The sequence below is a fragment of the Dromaius novaehollandiae genome, chromosome 12 (genome assembly GCF_036370855.1).
Source record: "Dromaius novaehollandiae isolate bDroNov1 chromosome 12, bDroNov1.hap1, whole genome shotgun sequence".
NCBI lineage: Eukaryota > Metazoa > Chordata > Aves > Casuariiformes > Dromaiidae > Dromaius > Dromaius novaehollandiae.
In genome coordinates this window covers 26295009-26309151 of record NC_088109.1, presented here as the reverse complement: position 1 = coordinate 26309151, position 14143 = coordinate 26295009, and the positions used below count along the sequence as shown (strand labels likewise).

General features: G+C 49.4%; 1 protein-coding gene across 4 annotated transcripts in view; it reads left to right on the top strand.

Annotated features, from left to right (window-relative positions):
- Window positions 1–14143, top strand: part of SRGAP3 (SLIT-ROBO Rho GTPase activating protein 3) — a 137750-nt gene that overhangs the window by 83542 nt on the left and 40065 nt on the right. For all 4 annotated transcript variants that reach the window (XM_064519249.1, XM_064519247.1, XM_064519248.1 and 1 more), the window contains exon 4: window positions 8285–8347. In XM_064519249.1, coding sequence (XP_064375319.1) covers window positions 8285–8347 — 63 coding nt within the window. The remainder of the gene's footprint in view (window positions 1–8284; window positions 8348–14143) is intronic.

The window sequence follows — 14143 nt, the reverse complement described above, 5'->3', positions numbered from 1 at the left end:
ATCGGTTCTTTTTTGGCTTGGTAGGTGACAACTTTGCTGCGTTGAAAGCAGGCCTTCTAAGGAAAAAGGCCCCCGTCCCCTCCTTGTCCGTTTCTGTTTCATGTCACTGAGCACCGTGCAGTAGGAAAAAAGCAGACTGCAGCCCCCGGGGAGGCGAGTTACGCTGCAAGTTGTAGAAACCTGCAAAGGATTCAGCAAGGGCTAGGTTTTCGGGACAGTGATGATAGCCTTTAGGTTTTTGATGAGGTTTGGGGAAGAAAACGAGAGATTTGCTGCAGCCAGTGTTTGAAACTCCTTCTCCATGAGAATTTGAATACAGAATCAGAGAGAGTTTATGAAGATGTGAAGTTGGTGAATTAGTGTACCTCCCTGAAATCGGTGGACCCACTGCGATTTTTTTCCCTAGGCACCATAGGCAGTATATATCCAGGATGCCAGCTGACCTTTTGGCTCAGCATACCCAGAAAGGAGAAGACTGTTTTTTAGAGAAACAGCAGGAGAGAGGAAAAAAAAAATCTTGAAGTACTGTTTTTAAGGGAGGAAAAAAGGCGTTATTAGTAAGGTGGTCCTGATAAGTGGAAACAGCTGGGAATCCCAGGAGAAGAGAAAGCTGGAAGATGTTGAAGAAAACTACTGAAAATAAAAATGAAACTCTAGGCCCTAAGTCACAGTTAGAAAAAAACAGCAGAGCCAGGAAAGGAAATGGGTGAAGCTTATAGTGAAAACAGAAAAATTGTTGGAGATTCAATTCCTAAAATTGGCAGAGGGAGGAATTAGATACAGAGACAACAATTTTTAGATAAGAAGTATGTATTTGTACAGAACACATGCAAGTGTGCACTTAATTCACACGTACATACCTGCATATTGCATGTAGTTGTGTGCCTGTGTGTGTGCTATTAAGCGACTGGGTAATAAAATGCTGCAGAGAGTGAAATGTAGAGGAATGTTAAGTGATGCACACAAAGAGAAGCAACTTCCTAACTTGGATGCATAAGACCGGGCTCTGCCGGAGCTTCGTGACGGAGCTTTGTTCCCCCTGCTCCGTTGTTTTTGCTGCCGAGGGGCAGAGCATCGTCATCGCGGGACTCCTGCAGCCATCCTTGCTGCGGCACGCTCGTCTGGGGCGGTGCCGGCTAGCAGCAGGGTCGCCGTGCAAGGAGGGAGGGTTACGGTCCCGTGGCGGGTGGTGCGTGAGGGGCTCTGGCTGGCGAGTCATAGCTCTTCGGGCACGGAAGGGGGACACAAGCTGAATGGGGACACAAGCTGAATGGGGACGCATCGTCGGGGACACAAGCCGCACGGGGATTGCTTTGGTCGGTGACGATGCCACGTCTCCTGGAATGGGCACGAATGGCTCAGATCTGGGAACAGACGTTTGGAGAACTCTTCAGGGAAGAAATCTGCCCGTCTGCAAGAGGCTGTGTAGACTTGTAGTCCTGGTGTCATTCATGCATAAGCACAATGATACATGTCACTTACTGATCCATAGGCCTTTTATTGGCCTTTTAGGTATTTTTGAAATCCATCCAAATATATCCCAATTTTAACTGCGGCAACCTTTTCCTTGAATATCTGAAAATAGAATTCATTGAATTATGCAGTTCATCCAAATGTGGTCTCAAGGCAGAGCTTGGAGATGCTTGTAACTGATATTGTAAAATGTGAGTCAGGTCTGGATTTGGGCTTTGATTGTTGCCTTGTTGCAAAATGGGGAATTGTTCCCCTCCAGTGATTTGTTTTCTTTCTTCCCCTTGCTCTCTGCTTTTCCCAGGTGTGGAAGGTAGGAATTCCTCTCTTGGGTGATCTGGACAGGAGAGGGCATGATTGGGCTCAGCCTCTGAGCTCACGTTGTTGCCTGAACCCCTGCAAACCCCTGCAAACTGAAGCCATTGAAACGTTCACACAGCTACAATCCAAACCCCTACATTTGGATTTTATCCCAGCCGTTAAATGAACTGCCCATCTTTCTTCTCCCAGTAATGCTTCAGAATTTGGTATTTAATGTATTGCTGCAACTGAGAGTGCCAGCTGCATTGCATCTCAGTGTGGATGGTGTGGGGGCACAAGCAACGATATATTGGGTGTTTTTCTGACACGTGGCCTTGCTTCTGTGACCCCGTGATCTGAAGCCGTGACATGTGTTACAGTTTTCATAGCAAGAGTTTGTTGGAGTCCAGAGACCTGAGACTAACGTCTTTCATTAGTGGTACTGAGGCTAGGTAGTGTTCTGCGGGTTTATACTGAAGGAAAAGCCCAAAGGGATGTTAAACGGGTCTCAGGGTTTTTATAAAAGGACCTGGTAATGACATCATTTACTTGTTGCGTTGGCTGGTTAAAGTTCCAGCGACAAAGGGCAACTGTCTTCCAGTGGATGTGGTTTCTCGTTACCCAGCAGGGTAACAGGTTTCCTCGGAGAGATTTTAGTCGAGCACAATGTCACCTGGAGACGAGGAACTGCTCATCCGGGCTCAAAGAAACACAAATGTTAGCCACAGAGGTGCCTTGGTGTCGCTGGCACATGCCTTACCTCTGGGACGAATGCTCGGTTTGGCTGAAAATGGGCCTGGAATTTCTCATGTCTCCTATTTTCAATCTCCCGGTACAAGATAGGAAAGAGGGGATACATCTTCTTCAGCCTCAGACTTCTGCAGCGTAGGCATCTTGCGCTGCAATCCTGCAGAGAGAGAGGCCTGTGCGAAATGCCACGTGGTCCATTTCAGTGTCCGTCTTTGAGAGGAGCTGCAGCTGGCCTGGTCCTCTCCACCGTGTCCGTATGGCCAGCCCGGCGGCAGACGTGACGCTCTAGGTACCCTGCTTGGTCAGGCGAGGGCTCCTGGAAACCTTTGCTGTTTTCTCTTTGCTTTCACCTCAGCGCGCCAGGTCTCTTGGTTGATGCCCAAGGTATTTTCTCTAAGAAGAGCCTTCGCAAGGACCAGCATGGCAGACCGGAGCTGAACCCAAGGAGGTTTTCTGCGTTGCCGTTCCCTTGGAGAGCCCAGGGGCTGAACGGGCTGTGCCCTGCCCTGAGCTGGCTTCGTTTCGGCGGTGGCCGGGCCTCCTGCTCAGCCCGGCAGCCTCCCTCGGTGTCAGCGCTTGGTTTGGAGGTGGTGGGTGCCTTGGGCGTGGGTTACAGAGCTGCAGCAACTCAACAGAGAAAATTGGTTTTGGCTGTTCAGCACTTCCCGAACGGTTTTAAGGCCTCCATAAATTGCTGTCTTTGGGAGGCCTTTCCGTTGTTTGCTTCTGTGCTTTTTTGTCTGCATTTTCTGGGGCCGCAGGCCTGGCTGCAACTCCTTCCGAATCCTCCTTCCCCTTTGGAGCTGGGCTGAAAATACCGTGAGGAGGTTTTACCTGATTGTGCTTTAGTTGATCGAGTCCCTAAGGGAGCCAGAAGTGCAGAGGCACGTAGTGGAGGTGAAGAGTCATACGAGGCAGGGGAAGGCGTTAATGGAACGTACCAGGTTCTTCAGCACGGCTGCCTCGGGGACTGGTTCTGGAGGTGGGCTGGGGTTTGAAGGACTTCTCAACTGTAGGATTTCCTCTGCCCGTTAACAGTCCTCGACACAGAGAGGACATGCAGATGGGGTAAGGTGAACTTCGGCTGCAAATGCAGAGCTCAGGGAGTGTGTTGCCTGGGTGATATCTTCTCTTTCCCAGCAAAAACCTTCCTGGGAAACGTAGGGCCTGGAGAAAGCGTGCTGGTCGCTTGCGGCGTGAGAAGCAATCTCCCATCACGAGTCCGACCGAGCTGCGCGGTCACTGGAGCGCATCGCGGAGCTCCTGCCAGGGTGTTTCGGAGGAGGACCTCCAGGCAGGCTGGGGAGCCCCGAGGCAGCGCAGAGGACCGGAGTCCAGTGTTCAGGCACCTCCGGGCTGTAGCTTAGCCGAATGGTTGAAACGGAGAGACAGCCTCCCCGCCTGCTCTGAGACAGGCAAACCCTGCTGATGGGGAAAGCAGAGCAAGGAAACTCAACTGGGCAAGTTTCCCTGGAGCTTCAGGTCTCCAAATCACGTTTCTGGCTCAGCAGGAGATTATCAAGGCAAGTGTTAGTGGTGCTAATAGGCAGGCAGCAAATGGAGATGCTGAGAAATGTCACTGCAGAGATCTCATCTGATCTCTTGTCAGACCGAATCTCCTCCGCTGCTTAAATCTCGCAGCACGTTCTCTTGGCAGATGCAAATTCTGAGCAAGGCAAGTGCTGCAGGTCCTCTCAGGCAGGTGTTTTCTCCCTTTTTCACCTCCTGCTGTGGTAGAGGGAAAGATATTTGCTGCTCCTTCCAAGTATGGAATAATATGTTTGAGGCAGAGCATTGCTGTGGCTGAAATAACTGTGCTGCATTATTCCCTGACCTGGGATTTAATTATGTGCCATGACAGTGAATTTAATTATGTCCTGTACTGCAGTGCTCTGGGTGGAGACGTAATGAAGAAGTGGTGTCCGTCTGGAAGGAAGTTTTTTTCTTTAAAAAAAGCATTCTTTGTGAATAGTCTGTGTTGCCTCTTTCCATTACTTTTTCTTTGTCTGCAGCAGCAGGAATTTTAATAAAACCTGCTGAGCTGAACCCACCGCTATCCCGCCAAGCAACTGTGTTTCCTGAATAGGGATGGAGGGCAGAAAGCAGGCAGCTGAATTAGGGTTTGGGTTTTGCAGATGGTGCCGGTGAATTGGGATCTGCTGCATGACGTTTTGGCTTTGTCTCCCATAAACACACAAATGTAATTTTTCTGTTATGAGAAGGGAAGGTGGCAAACTCGGAAGAGAGATGAGAGTCCTTCAGCTTCTGTCCTGCCTGGATTTGGCACAGGCTGCAGCACCACGAAGCTGCTGCCGTCTTGGGTGTCTGGTCTCTCTACAGCAGCCGCCGGGAGATGATCCGGCCCGTGGAGATCGTTGACGTGGTTCGGTGCTGGTAGATCACCCGCTGGGGAGGGACTGGGGCCGGCGGGGAGGAAGTTGCTTACAGGGAATCAAGAGAACGTGACACAACAGTTAAAATTAGATCACCCTCTGGGAGGCTTTCGATGATGCTGAGGAGTACTGTGGTCTTCATCAACAGCATCTAGGGCATTTGGATTATAGTGTCCGTAAGCAAATAGGTCTTTAAATGTCGTACACACCTACGGTCCCTGAGTGTCAGTGTGACTCACGAGAACGACATGCTTTTGACAACAGATCCATTTTCTGTTGCTCTATTTAAAAGTCTAAATTTAGGTTTGAAAATTACGGCTTTGTTGCCTTCCCTTCGGTCGCGCAGGAGATCTGGGGCAGCGGCAGACGCTGCGGCTGACTTTGGGCTCTTGCCCTCGCCACAAGCCCGTCCTCCTCCGTTCCCTTGGGACAGGCTCGGTGCTGGGCCCGGGCTTTGGCTCATGCAAAGCCGAGGTCAGCCGGGAGGGTCGGATGCGGATGGGGACCGCTGCCGGCTTAGGGGCTGTGGGGTCGGAGACTGTCGCTTTCGACTAAGGCCTAAATAACTCCGGGGCTGGATGTCGCCCTTTTGTCTTCGAGAGATGCGTATTTTCAATAGCTCGGTTGCTTATTAGCCAGCTACAGCTGGGATTTCCAAGGCCAGCTAGCGCATGCCTGTCTCCGTGGGGAGGGGGCACCGGGGTTTCCTAGCAGACCAGGCTTCCAGATGGCCGCGGCTATTAGCACGTTCTGCTAATTGGCATCTTTTTGGCATCTCATGCGTGTAGGAACGGCAGCAGCATGAATCACTCTGATTTCTGAAAATTTGACTCTTTGAAATATTCTGATACTAATTCAGAGATAAACTATAATTACTATTTATTCACTGAAAGCATAGTGCTTTTATTCCTTAGATTCCTTGCTTAGTGCTTTGCATTAAACTCTAACCTTTAATAATCCAAGCCTAAACTTTTCACGTAGGTAGGTTGCCCAGGTAGCTTTAAGAAGACCTCTCTGTGTCGTGGGCATCTTTAGTCACCCAACCAATAAGCCCACGGGATGTTGTTTTCCCACATTCAGTTATTTGAGGAAATCTAAAAGAAACTGCTCAGGTTTTCTGGGGGGTGGAGGGGGCGAAGCGGGGAGACTATTCTATACTTAGTTTAAACACATCTTCAAATTATAATAAGTGTTTCCTAGCCAAGAAAATTCCACAGAGAGATTTGGGGTGTAATTACAAGGGAAGCAGGAAGGCAGTGAATGCACATCTGCAGTAGCATCCAACCGCTGGATTTTTGAGTAGGAGTTGACTTGATTTGCAGCCAAGCTTAAATGATTAGCAAACAAATGGCCTCTCTCCTGAAATATCTTGTTCATATTGTAGGAGACAGGCGACTAGATCTGCTTCATCTTGCTTGGCAAAAAAAGAAAATACAAATTGATAATAGGATTTCAGCAGAAAGGGGAGACGAGGGGGGAGGATGCCATGAATTTTTACATTCACAGTGGGTTTCCTCCTAAGCTCGCTAAACATTGGCTGTTGCTGCTGCGAAATTGGAAACTTTATTATGTAACTGGTGCAGTTATTTTGTGGTATATATCCTTTCTGAGAGATGCTTTGATTCATTCAGGTCAAAATAGTGAGAGCGAGCTACAGAAGACAGAGGAAACAGGGAAGATGGGTCATGGTCGAGGTGAAAGCAGAAGTTGGAGCGCTCGATCTCGGAAGCCCTGATCTTCATTCTGGAATATCAAAGTTGCATGCGAAATTGCAAGTCTGGCAGCAACTGTCTTGAATAAATCCATCAAATGGGGAATGATACTGCATGGCTGGGAAATGCAAATATAGGTGATTCATGTAGCCCCAAATGTTCGTTGTGTAAAGGTTATAGTTATACAGGGGAGCATTAACGCGTAGCCAGCTCTGAGAGGAAAATGCAACAGCCACTTATCCACGTGCAATATTGCTGCTGCCGTTGAAAATCTAAGAAGTCAAGCTATGAAAATCACTGCTGGCTGTGGAGCAGACCCTGCTCTCGTGCAGCCTGCCAGTCTCAATATGGAGCACGAGCCCGAAATGGAGAGGTGTGGAAAATACTAGATCCACAGAGCTGACTGTGGGCTGGAAATGGATTTTGCCAGTGGAAGAGCAAAACAGCAATGTCTGTCCAGATTTGCAAGATAGATAAATTATATGGGATGTTCCTCCTCATGCTCTCTGAAACCCGGGTTGGGTGTCCATGGGCAAACACAGACCTGAAACAAAAATGCAGCAATTCTGAAACAGCCTGTGGATTTGCTTTACCATATGTGTTCCTGTTTATATAGGATGCATTGTGTTTTGATATGGATTTATGGAAAATAAATGGCAATGAAAATGGTGGTTAACTTTTAAACTTCCCAGTGCCACTGTCCTAGGCAGACTGGGAGAGGAGACCATCTCTATTTTGGTTTTAATGTTTATAAATGGAAAAAGCAGAGCCCAGATGTGGGTTGGCAGCCCTATCGATGCTGTCTTTTCAGTTTCTGCAGCAGGAAGGATATTAGACAGGATTTGTGAAGTGTTGTAAATAAGGCCCCTGAGGCACTTATCATGCTGCGGGGCGGTTTCATTTATAAAATGGCATCTATAATTAAAATGTACACAGTTTTGCTACCTCCAGCACGGGGCAATGTATGGAAAATCTGGCGTGTGGCAGGGGGGAGCCACCCGAGGGCAAATCTCCGAGGGGGCAGGCGGTATTTAAGAAAGGCATTACCAGAAACCGGCAGCGCTGCCAGGATCCACCCACTCCGCTGCAAACCGAAAGAAGGGAAGAAAAACCCTACAGGCACAAAAGCAATGTGAAAAATGCAGCTAGATTGCGGCAGCATAAATAAGCTGCTGTGTTTTTGTTCTCTGTGGGATGGGTGTGAATGCATTTGCTAGGGATTACCAGGATTCGCTTGGACGCGAGAGCTGGAAGGGTTTGGAGCGGATACATCTCGCTTCCCAGTGATTCAGATCTTGGTTCAGTTCCTAAAAGAAGGGGAGGACGATTCCTTTCTCTGCTGTTTGACCGGATCACCAGCCTTTCCAGAGTCTGTCCCTTCTGCCCGTGTCCTGGTGTCCCCCACCAGTGCGCCGGCATCACCGAAAACCCGCCGAGTCCCTCTGATGCGCTAGATCTGCCGCCTCCTTGCTCCAAGTGCTGGGGTGGCCCCAGAGCACCCAGACCGCTCTCGTGAATTCGGGCTGGAAAATGGATTTATATGTGCATGGAATATTTGGAAGTCACATAGTTTGACTTTCCTCCTTCAAAACGTGTTTTCCTGTTAAAAATGCACATTGTGAGCGTAACAGCATCTCACTTACTCTTTTTGCCTTCCAGAGCAAGGAAATCGGCTTGCAGATGCATGAAGAACTCCTGAAAGTCACCAATGAGCTTTACACAGTAAGTAACGAGCTGTCCCTGTTCACGTCCAACCCGTGCAGCGAGGGAAGCGCAGGCAATTTAATTTGTTAGACCAAAACGTCAGTTCAACATCACAGTTGCTTTTGGAGTCTCTCCCTCGTGCCATCTCGTGGTGCAGCGGTTCTTTTCTCAGCAGTTAGGAACATTTCACTCTTCGCTGGCTTTGACTGAAGCGGAGGAGAGTTTTCCAGCTCTCCTGCGGTGAGACCTTCCACGTTTTTGTCAGACAGCGGATCACGTCGTCTAATCGTTCTGCTTGAGCGTAAAGGGGAATGTCTGGGGCGTGCTCCAGTGCCCTATCTGGTGTCCGTGATGTTCGTGCCTCCCGCGGCTTCGACGCCGTGTTGCCTTCGGGCCCCTTCCAGTTTTCACGGGGTTGGTACTTCCACCGGGCGCTGATGCTCCAGTAAGTTGTGCTCTGCCCTGGCGGCACTAACTTGACGTGTGCTTGTGAATCTGGTGGCCTGTTGGCCATGGCTGAATGAGACCCTCTGCTAAAGAGTCCATGGAACTTCAACTTCTGCCTGTGCTCAGCTGAATCTCCCGGTTCAGCCCCCGAGGAGCAGCTTCCTTGCAGGTGTCGTGCAGGCAGAGGACTCGGGTGAAAGCACAGCCCTGCCACCAGGACAGCTCTCTCCAAGGAGGTTCTCATGAGCGGGGCAGTAAAAATCCTTGTGTTGCTTCTGTCCCTTGCCCCTTAGGAAGTGTTGCATTTTATTTTACTTCATTTATTTGGGTTTAGGAAGCACCGCGAAGGCCGTCTTGGGTAGCAAAGTTCAGACAGTACATTTTCTTTCCTCAACTGTATGTTACCTGTACATAAATTGTACTGCAGTAGGTTTATTCCTAAACACTCATTTTATTTCATCATCCTGAAAAAGTAGGCCTAAATAACATAATAACCATGAATGATGATATTTGAAATTTCTACCGTAAATCTTCCCTTAACAGGTCTGTTTCTGCGCTGGTTGTTGAACGGGTTCAGTTTTTGTGAGAGCTGCAGCGAGGGTGGACAGTCGGACTGGATTAAAAAGCCTGTGAGAGGTTGAGAAGTGCATTGCTGATGGTTGAATATCACAAGTTGTGTTAGCAGTAGAAATGACTGACTTTCTGAAATACAAGCGCTCATGAACAGTTTTACACAGAAATAATTAAGTTGTGAATTAAAATCAATTTCATTATTTTGATTCCTGCCTATAGATTCTGGTAGACATTGTCAGATTTCAGTCTGTAAAGATTCAAGGTTCTTTCATGCCTTTGCTCACAGGTCATTTTCTGTATTGTATGCATTCGTGTTTGAAGAAGTCAGGCTAAAATTGGAATAAGAAAAAACTAACCCCAGAGCAATGTTCTGGTAATGTTTTCTGTAAGCTGTGTGTAATGATGTGCTCTTTGATGTATGGAACTAATGATGTGCTGTTTGATGTATGGAGCTCTGTTTGCTGTAGTGCGGAGACGAGGCTATAGCTGAAGGCAGCGTGTTGAAATTCATGGAAGTGCTGTGATATTAACCTGGGCGATTCTTTGTCACAAGGTATTAGTCAAGAGGATTATTAAGTGTGAAATGGTTTGAATTAATTAGAATAATGTCTACCGATATATCACCCAGGTTAAAAATGGTAATAGTCATCAGTCCTTGTATGGCAGGGCAGAAATTGTCTGGAGGAAATTTTCTCCTCCCGTAATGAGTGCTGCGATGGGGGGTCGTACCTCCTTGCTTAGCGTATGTCTTCTGCAAGTATCGGTGAAATTGTCGGTGTTTTAGAAAAGGCCATTTTTTCTTTCATGCTTTCTTAAAGGACCGGTGTGTTGCTAGTATCACTGACATGGGAGACCGAGGTCAAATTCTGTCGGTCCGAAAGGTCTGGACGTTGCCGCGTGGAGCTGCGTTAGGCCGTGCCAGGGGCTCCGAGGGGCTGAGGGCCGGGGGTCTCCAGCGTGCTCCGATGGCTGTGCCCTTCCCCGCTTCCCCGTGCGCTTGTGCCTTGATCTCCTTGACCTCAGCAGGGCCTAAGTACGTGCTTAAGGCTGGCCATGCGGTTAAGTCCTTCACTGAGTCAGAGCCTTAGCGATGAGCTATTTAGAAATACAAATTACACTTCTAGCTGAAGACAGCAAACAGTACCATTACGGCCGATATTTTGGAAGTGGCCTCTATCCAGAACGCGTTATTAATATTGGAAAACACAACTTGTGTTGTTAAATAACTAATGAACATTGGAACATATTTTTCTCCCTCCACTGCAGCTAATTAACTTATTTGCAGAAAGATCCCAGGGACGCAGCTGTGGCAGCTTTTCTTTATGGCACAGTGGCGTAGGACAGGGACAGCGTGACTTTATTCCGAACACCGAGGAGGCGTGAGGGATTTGCAGATCAAAGGGCTGATTGCTGCAGTATGGGTAGTCCCCGTTCAAAATCAAGGTAGATTTTAAAAGAGACAAAATAGCCCCCGAATTTCCAAATGCAGGCTGTGTTGCACAGCACCCGACGAGGTGCATGGTTTGCACAGCGAGCTGATACCGACCTTCATTTCAGCTGCATGAATGCTGAAGTCGGGGGGGGGGGGGGGAAATGTTTGAATTGATGATCGTGTTAAGTCCTTTATGCTTCCTTACGGAGGCTTTCAGAGAAATTTTAAACCTGGTTCCCGTGTTATCTTTTCAGGTTCAAGCAGGGATGAAATATGGAGGAGGTGAAAGGGCCTTTGTTAGGGAAAGTTCCTCTCATCATTAGCAAATAAGTCAGTAACATCTGTGCAAAGCTACCAGATTGTGTGGGATTCGGGCAGCTCTCATCCACTCTGCATCATGGAGTCTCGTCTTTTATTCTGGGTGCTTGATGTTCTGTGCAGTAACCAAAGCAGTTGAAGTTAATAGGAAAAAGGATTATAACGGCATGTGGATCAGGCGTGTGACTGAGCTGAGGTCGGCTTGGATGAACAAAGACAGCTGATTAAATAATTGTGCTGAGATGTTTCTGGCTAGGTAATCATGTCATAATCTTTAGATTTCACAAAAATCATGCAAATTGGGCCGTCGTTTAATTGTCGGGCTGCTCCATTGCAGCAACGTGGTCTCGTTGTGCTGGGGCCTCTCACGGAGCTGGAGAAACCTTTGTGCTGAGGTTCGGGACTTCTGTCTTGCTTCTCTTGGGGCTTTTCACAAAAAGATGGAGGCAGTGAAGAGGAGGAGGGCTCAGCAAAGCCCCTCTTGGCCTTTCCCTTTAGGAAAACCCAGAGTATCTGTTGCGTGTGTTCTGCGACGTTGCCTGCAGAAACGGCACTTGGAAGCGGGCGGCTCGACCCTGGAGTGGAATTTGCAGGATGTTGAAATTAAGCAGCCCAGAAACAAGACTCAAGTCTCTGCTTACTACTTCTTGCAGTTGCCTAAAATTATAAATCTCAGAGATGGCACATTTCTGCAGACTTCGATAAGGCATTTGGAGCCCATTTACCACGGCTGTTTGTGCTTGGCAAGAAGAGAGATCATATGTTTCGGCCGAACCTATTCCAAGTGAAACACTCTTAGGTTCTTTCTGACAACCGCAGCTGTGGAAAACTCTGCATTTTCTTCATTAGGGCTTGTGCAGACTTGCTCCGCTCTTGTGGGTTCGTGTTCCCTTGTATCTTGTGGGCCTCGCTTTTGCCTCAACAGTGCAGCGTTTCAGGGCGTTTCCGTGCAGAAACAGAAGCCAGTTCGGCCGTGTCAGAATGCAGCTTGCCGTCCCGCTTTGCAGCGAGGCTGGCGCGGTTTGGGACCAGAGGGACCTGCCCCAGGCTGCCCGCTGAGTCGGGGCAAAATGAGCGAATTTAGGGCTGAAACACAGGTGAGAACGGAGCCTGTGGGGGGTTATCTGACCTCAACCTCTGTGGCAGGGTCCTGGGGCCGCTTTATTTTGAAAGCTCGGGAAAGATTCGCCTAGCAGCATTGGCAGCTCAGCTGACATTTGCAAGGAGCTTTTGCTGAGTTAGGAGGACATCGCTTTAGTTCAGCTCTATTTGCCTTTAATTCAGGAGAACCTGTTTGCCAGCAGGTATCTGTAATACTTGACTTACACTATGTTCCTACAAAAGCTCTTTTTTTCCCTCCCCCTCTAGCTGATGTTGTTTCTGCCCATGTGAAAAATTTTATCCATTTCTTTCCGACATGGCAGCATTTCTCTTGCAAAAGATTGGCGTTATCTTAGATACGGTTATAGATGGAGCTCTGGAAAGAGCTTGCATTCAAGGAGCGTGTTGCTTGGAGAGGAACGAAGCAGCTATTTGTGCAGGCAAGGAAGATGGTCGGTTGGAAGTGCGTCGCCGCGAGCTGAGCTGAGCTGAGCTGAGCCGCCGGCCGGTTTATGGCTGCGCCTGGGCCGGGCGCTGCGGTGGCCGGGCCGGGCGGTGTCGAGCCCAGCGCGTGCCCCGGGGCTGCGGCTGGATTTCGGCAGCCGCGGGCAGAGCCTGGCTGTGCAGCAAGGTGTGCACGAGGCCGGAGTGGTCCCTCTGCAGCTTTTTCCCTGCCCACGGATGCGGAGCCATTAGTCTCTGGACAGTCAGTAACTCAAAGTCCTTGTAAATTTATTTTGTTTCGCGTTGCTGAAGGGATGGAGACAGGACAGGAGCTTGCTGTCTTCACATCTGTGTCAGGCTGCGGTTCAGCATCATCGTCCTTCCCTCCCCGTCGCCACGACGGACGTTTGCAGCGGTCCCTCCGAGCGCAGAGGGGGCTGGCGAAGGCGGTCCGTCGTCTTCTCCCTCTGTTGCTCCCTGTTCACCTTCGTTCTGCGTTCAGGGCTTGCTAAATAAAATCCTTGGCACGAGGAACCTGAGCTAAGCCAGTTCCTCCGTGGGGGCGGCCGGTGCTCTTGGAACGAGCGCCTGGAAAGAGAGCAGAAACAGCAGTGAATCAGACCAAGCTTTCAAAAGCATCAGTGGTTTCAATATCTCCCTTTTGGGACACCAGATCTGAGTTGCCACAGACAGGCTTTGCTTTCCTGAGCACCAGGTACTCGGCATGCAGAAGTCGTCGGTTGCGATCGTAGCCGGTATCCGCTGCGCGGGCAGTGTGCCGCTGAGCACGGACTCGGCAGCGGCTGATGTCCCCGCGCCTGCACCCGCCGCAGCATCGCAGCCCTCCGGCGCGAGCCACGGCGCTCCTCTCCACCGTCGTCCGGTTGCCTTGAGTACGTTCATGTCAAGATCGTGTTGGCGTCTTGGTAATTGGTAAAGACAGCTTGAAAGACACAGTTTTGTAGTGGTTCGAGTGGTCCGATGGGGTTAAAGCTTTTATGCAGTGGGACAGAAAGGGGATGGAATCACGATATTTGCCTGTGGGGCTACAGTCCCTCCATAAGCCTCACAGCAGCAGAAATTATTTCTGTGTCAGTCCCATATTCAGTCTTCTTCCCAAAGCCATTCTGCTGGCAAAGCAGTTTGGGGGCTTTCGTTGCTTTGCGCTGCCAGCGCTCGTTGGTGGAGGTAAACGGCAGGTCTCTGCATTACCGTCAGTGCGCGAATGCCTATCTGACCGGAGGAGTTTTGGACAGCTCTTCTCCAGAAAGGCTTTGGAAGACTCTCTAATCCTCTCGGAAGAAGGCCGTCAGCTGGGCAGCTGCCCATCGGGTTGCCTGGCTCCCCGGCGATACCTCCTTGCTGTCCTGTCTGATGCGTGGAGTGGCTCTTCACAGACCCCATTTATCTTAATTTTTTTTAAATCCCAGGCCATTTCAGGGGAATTAGGTTGTAAGATAGTGTGGTCTGCGGGGCTTTTCCGGTCAGCTGGATCTCTG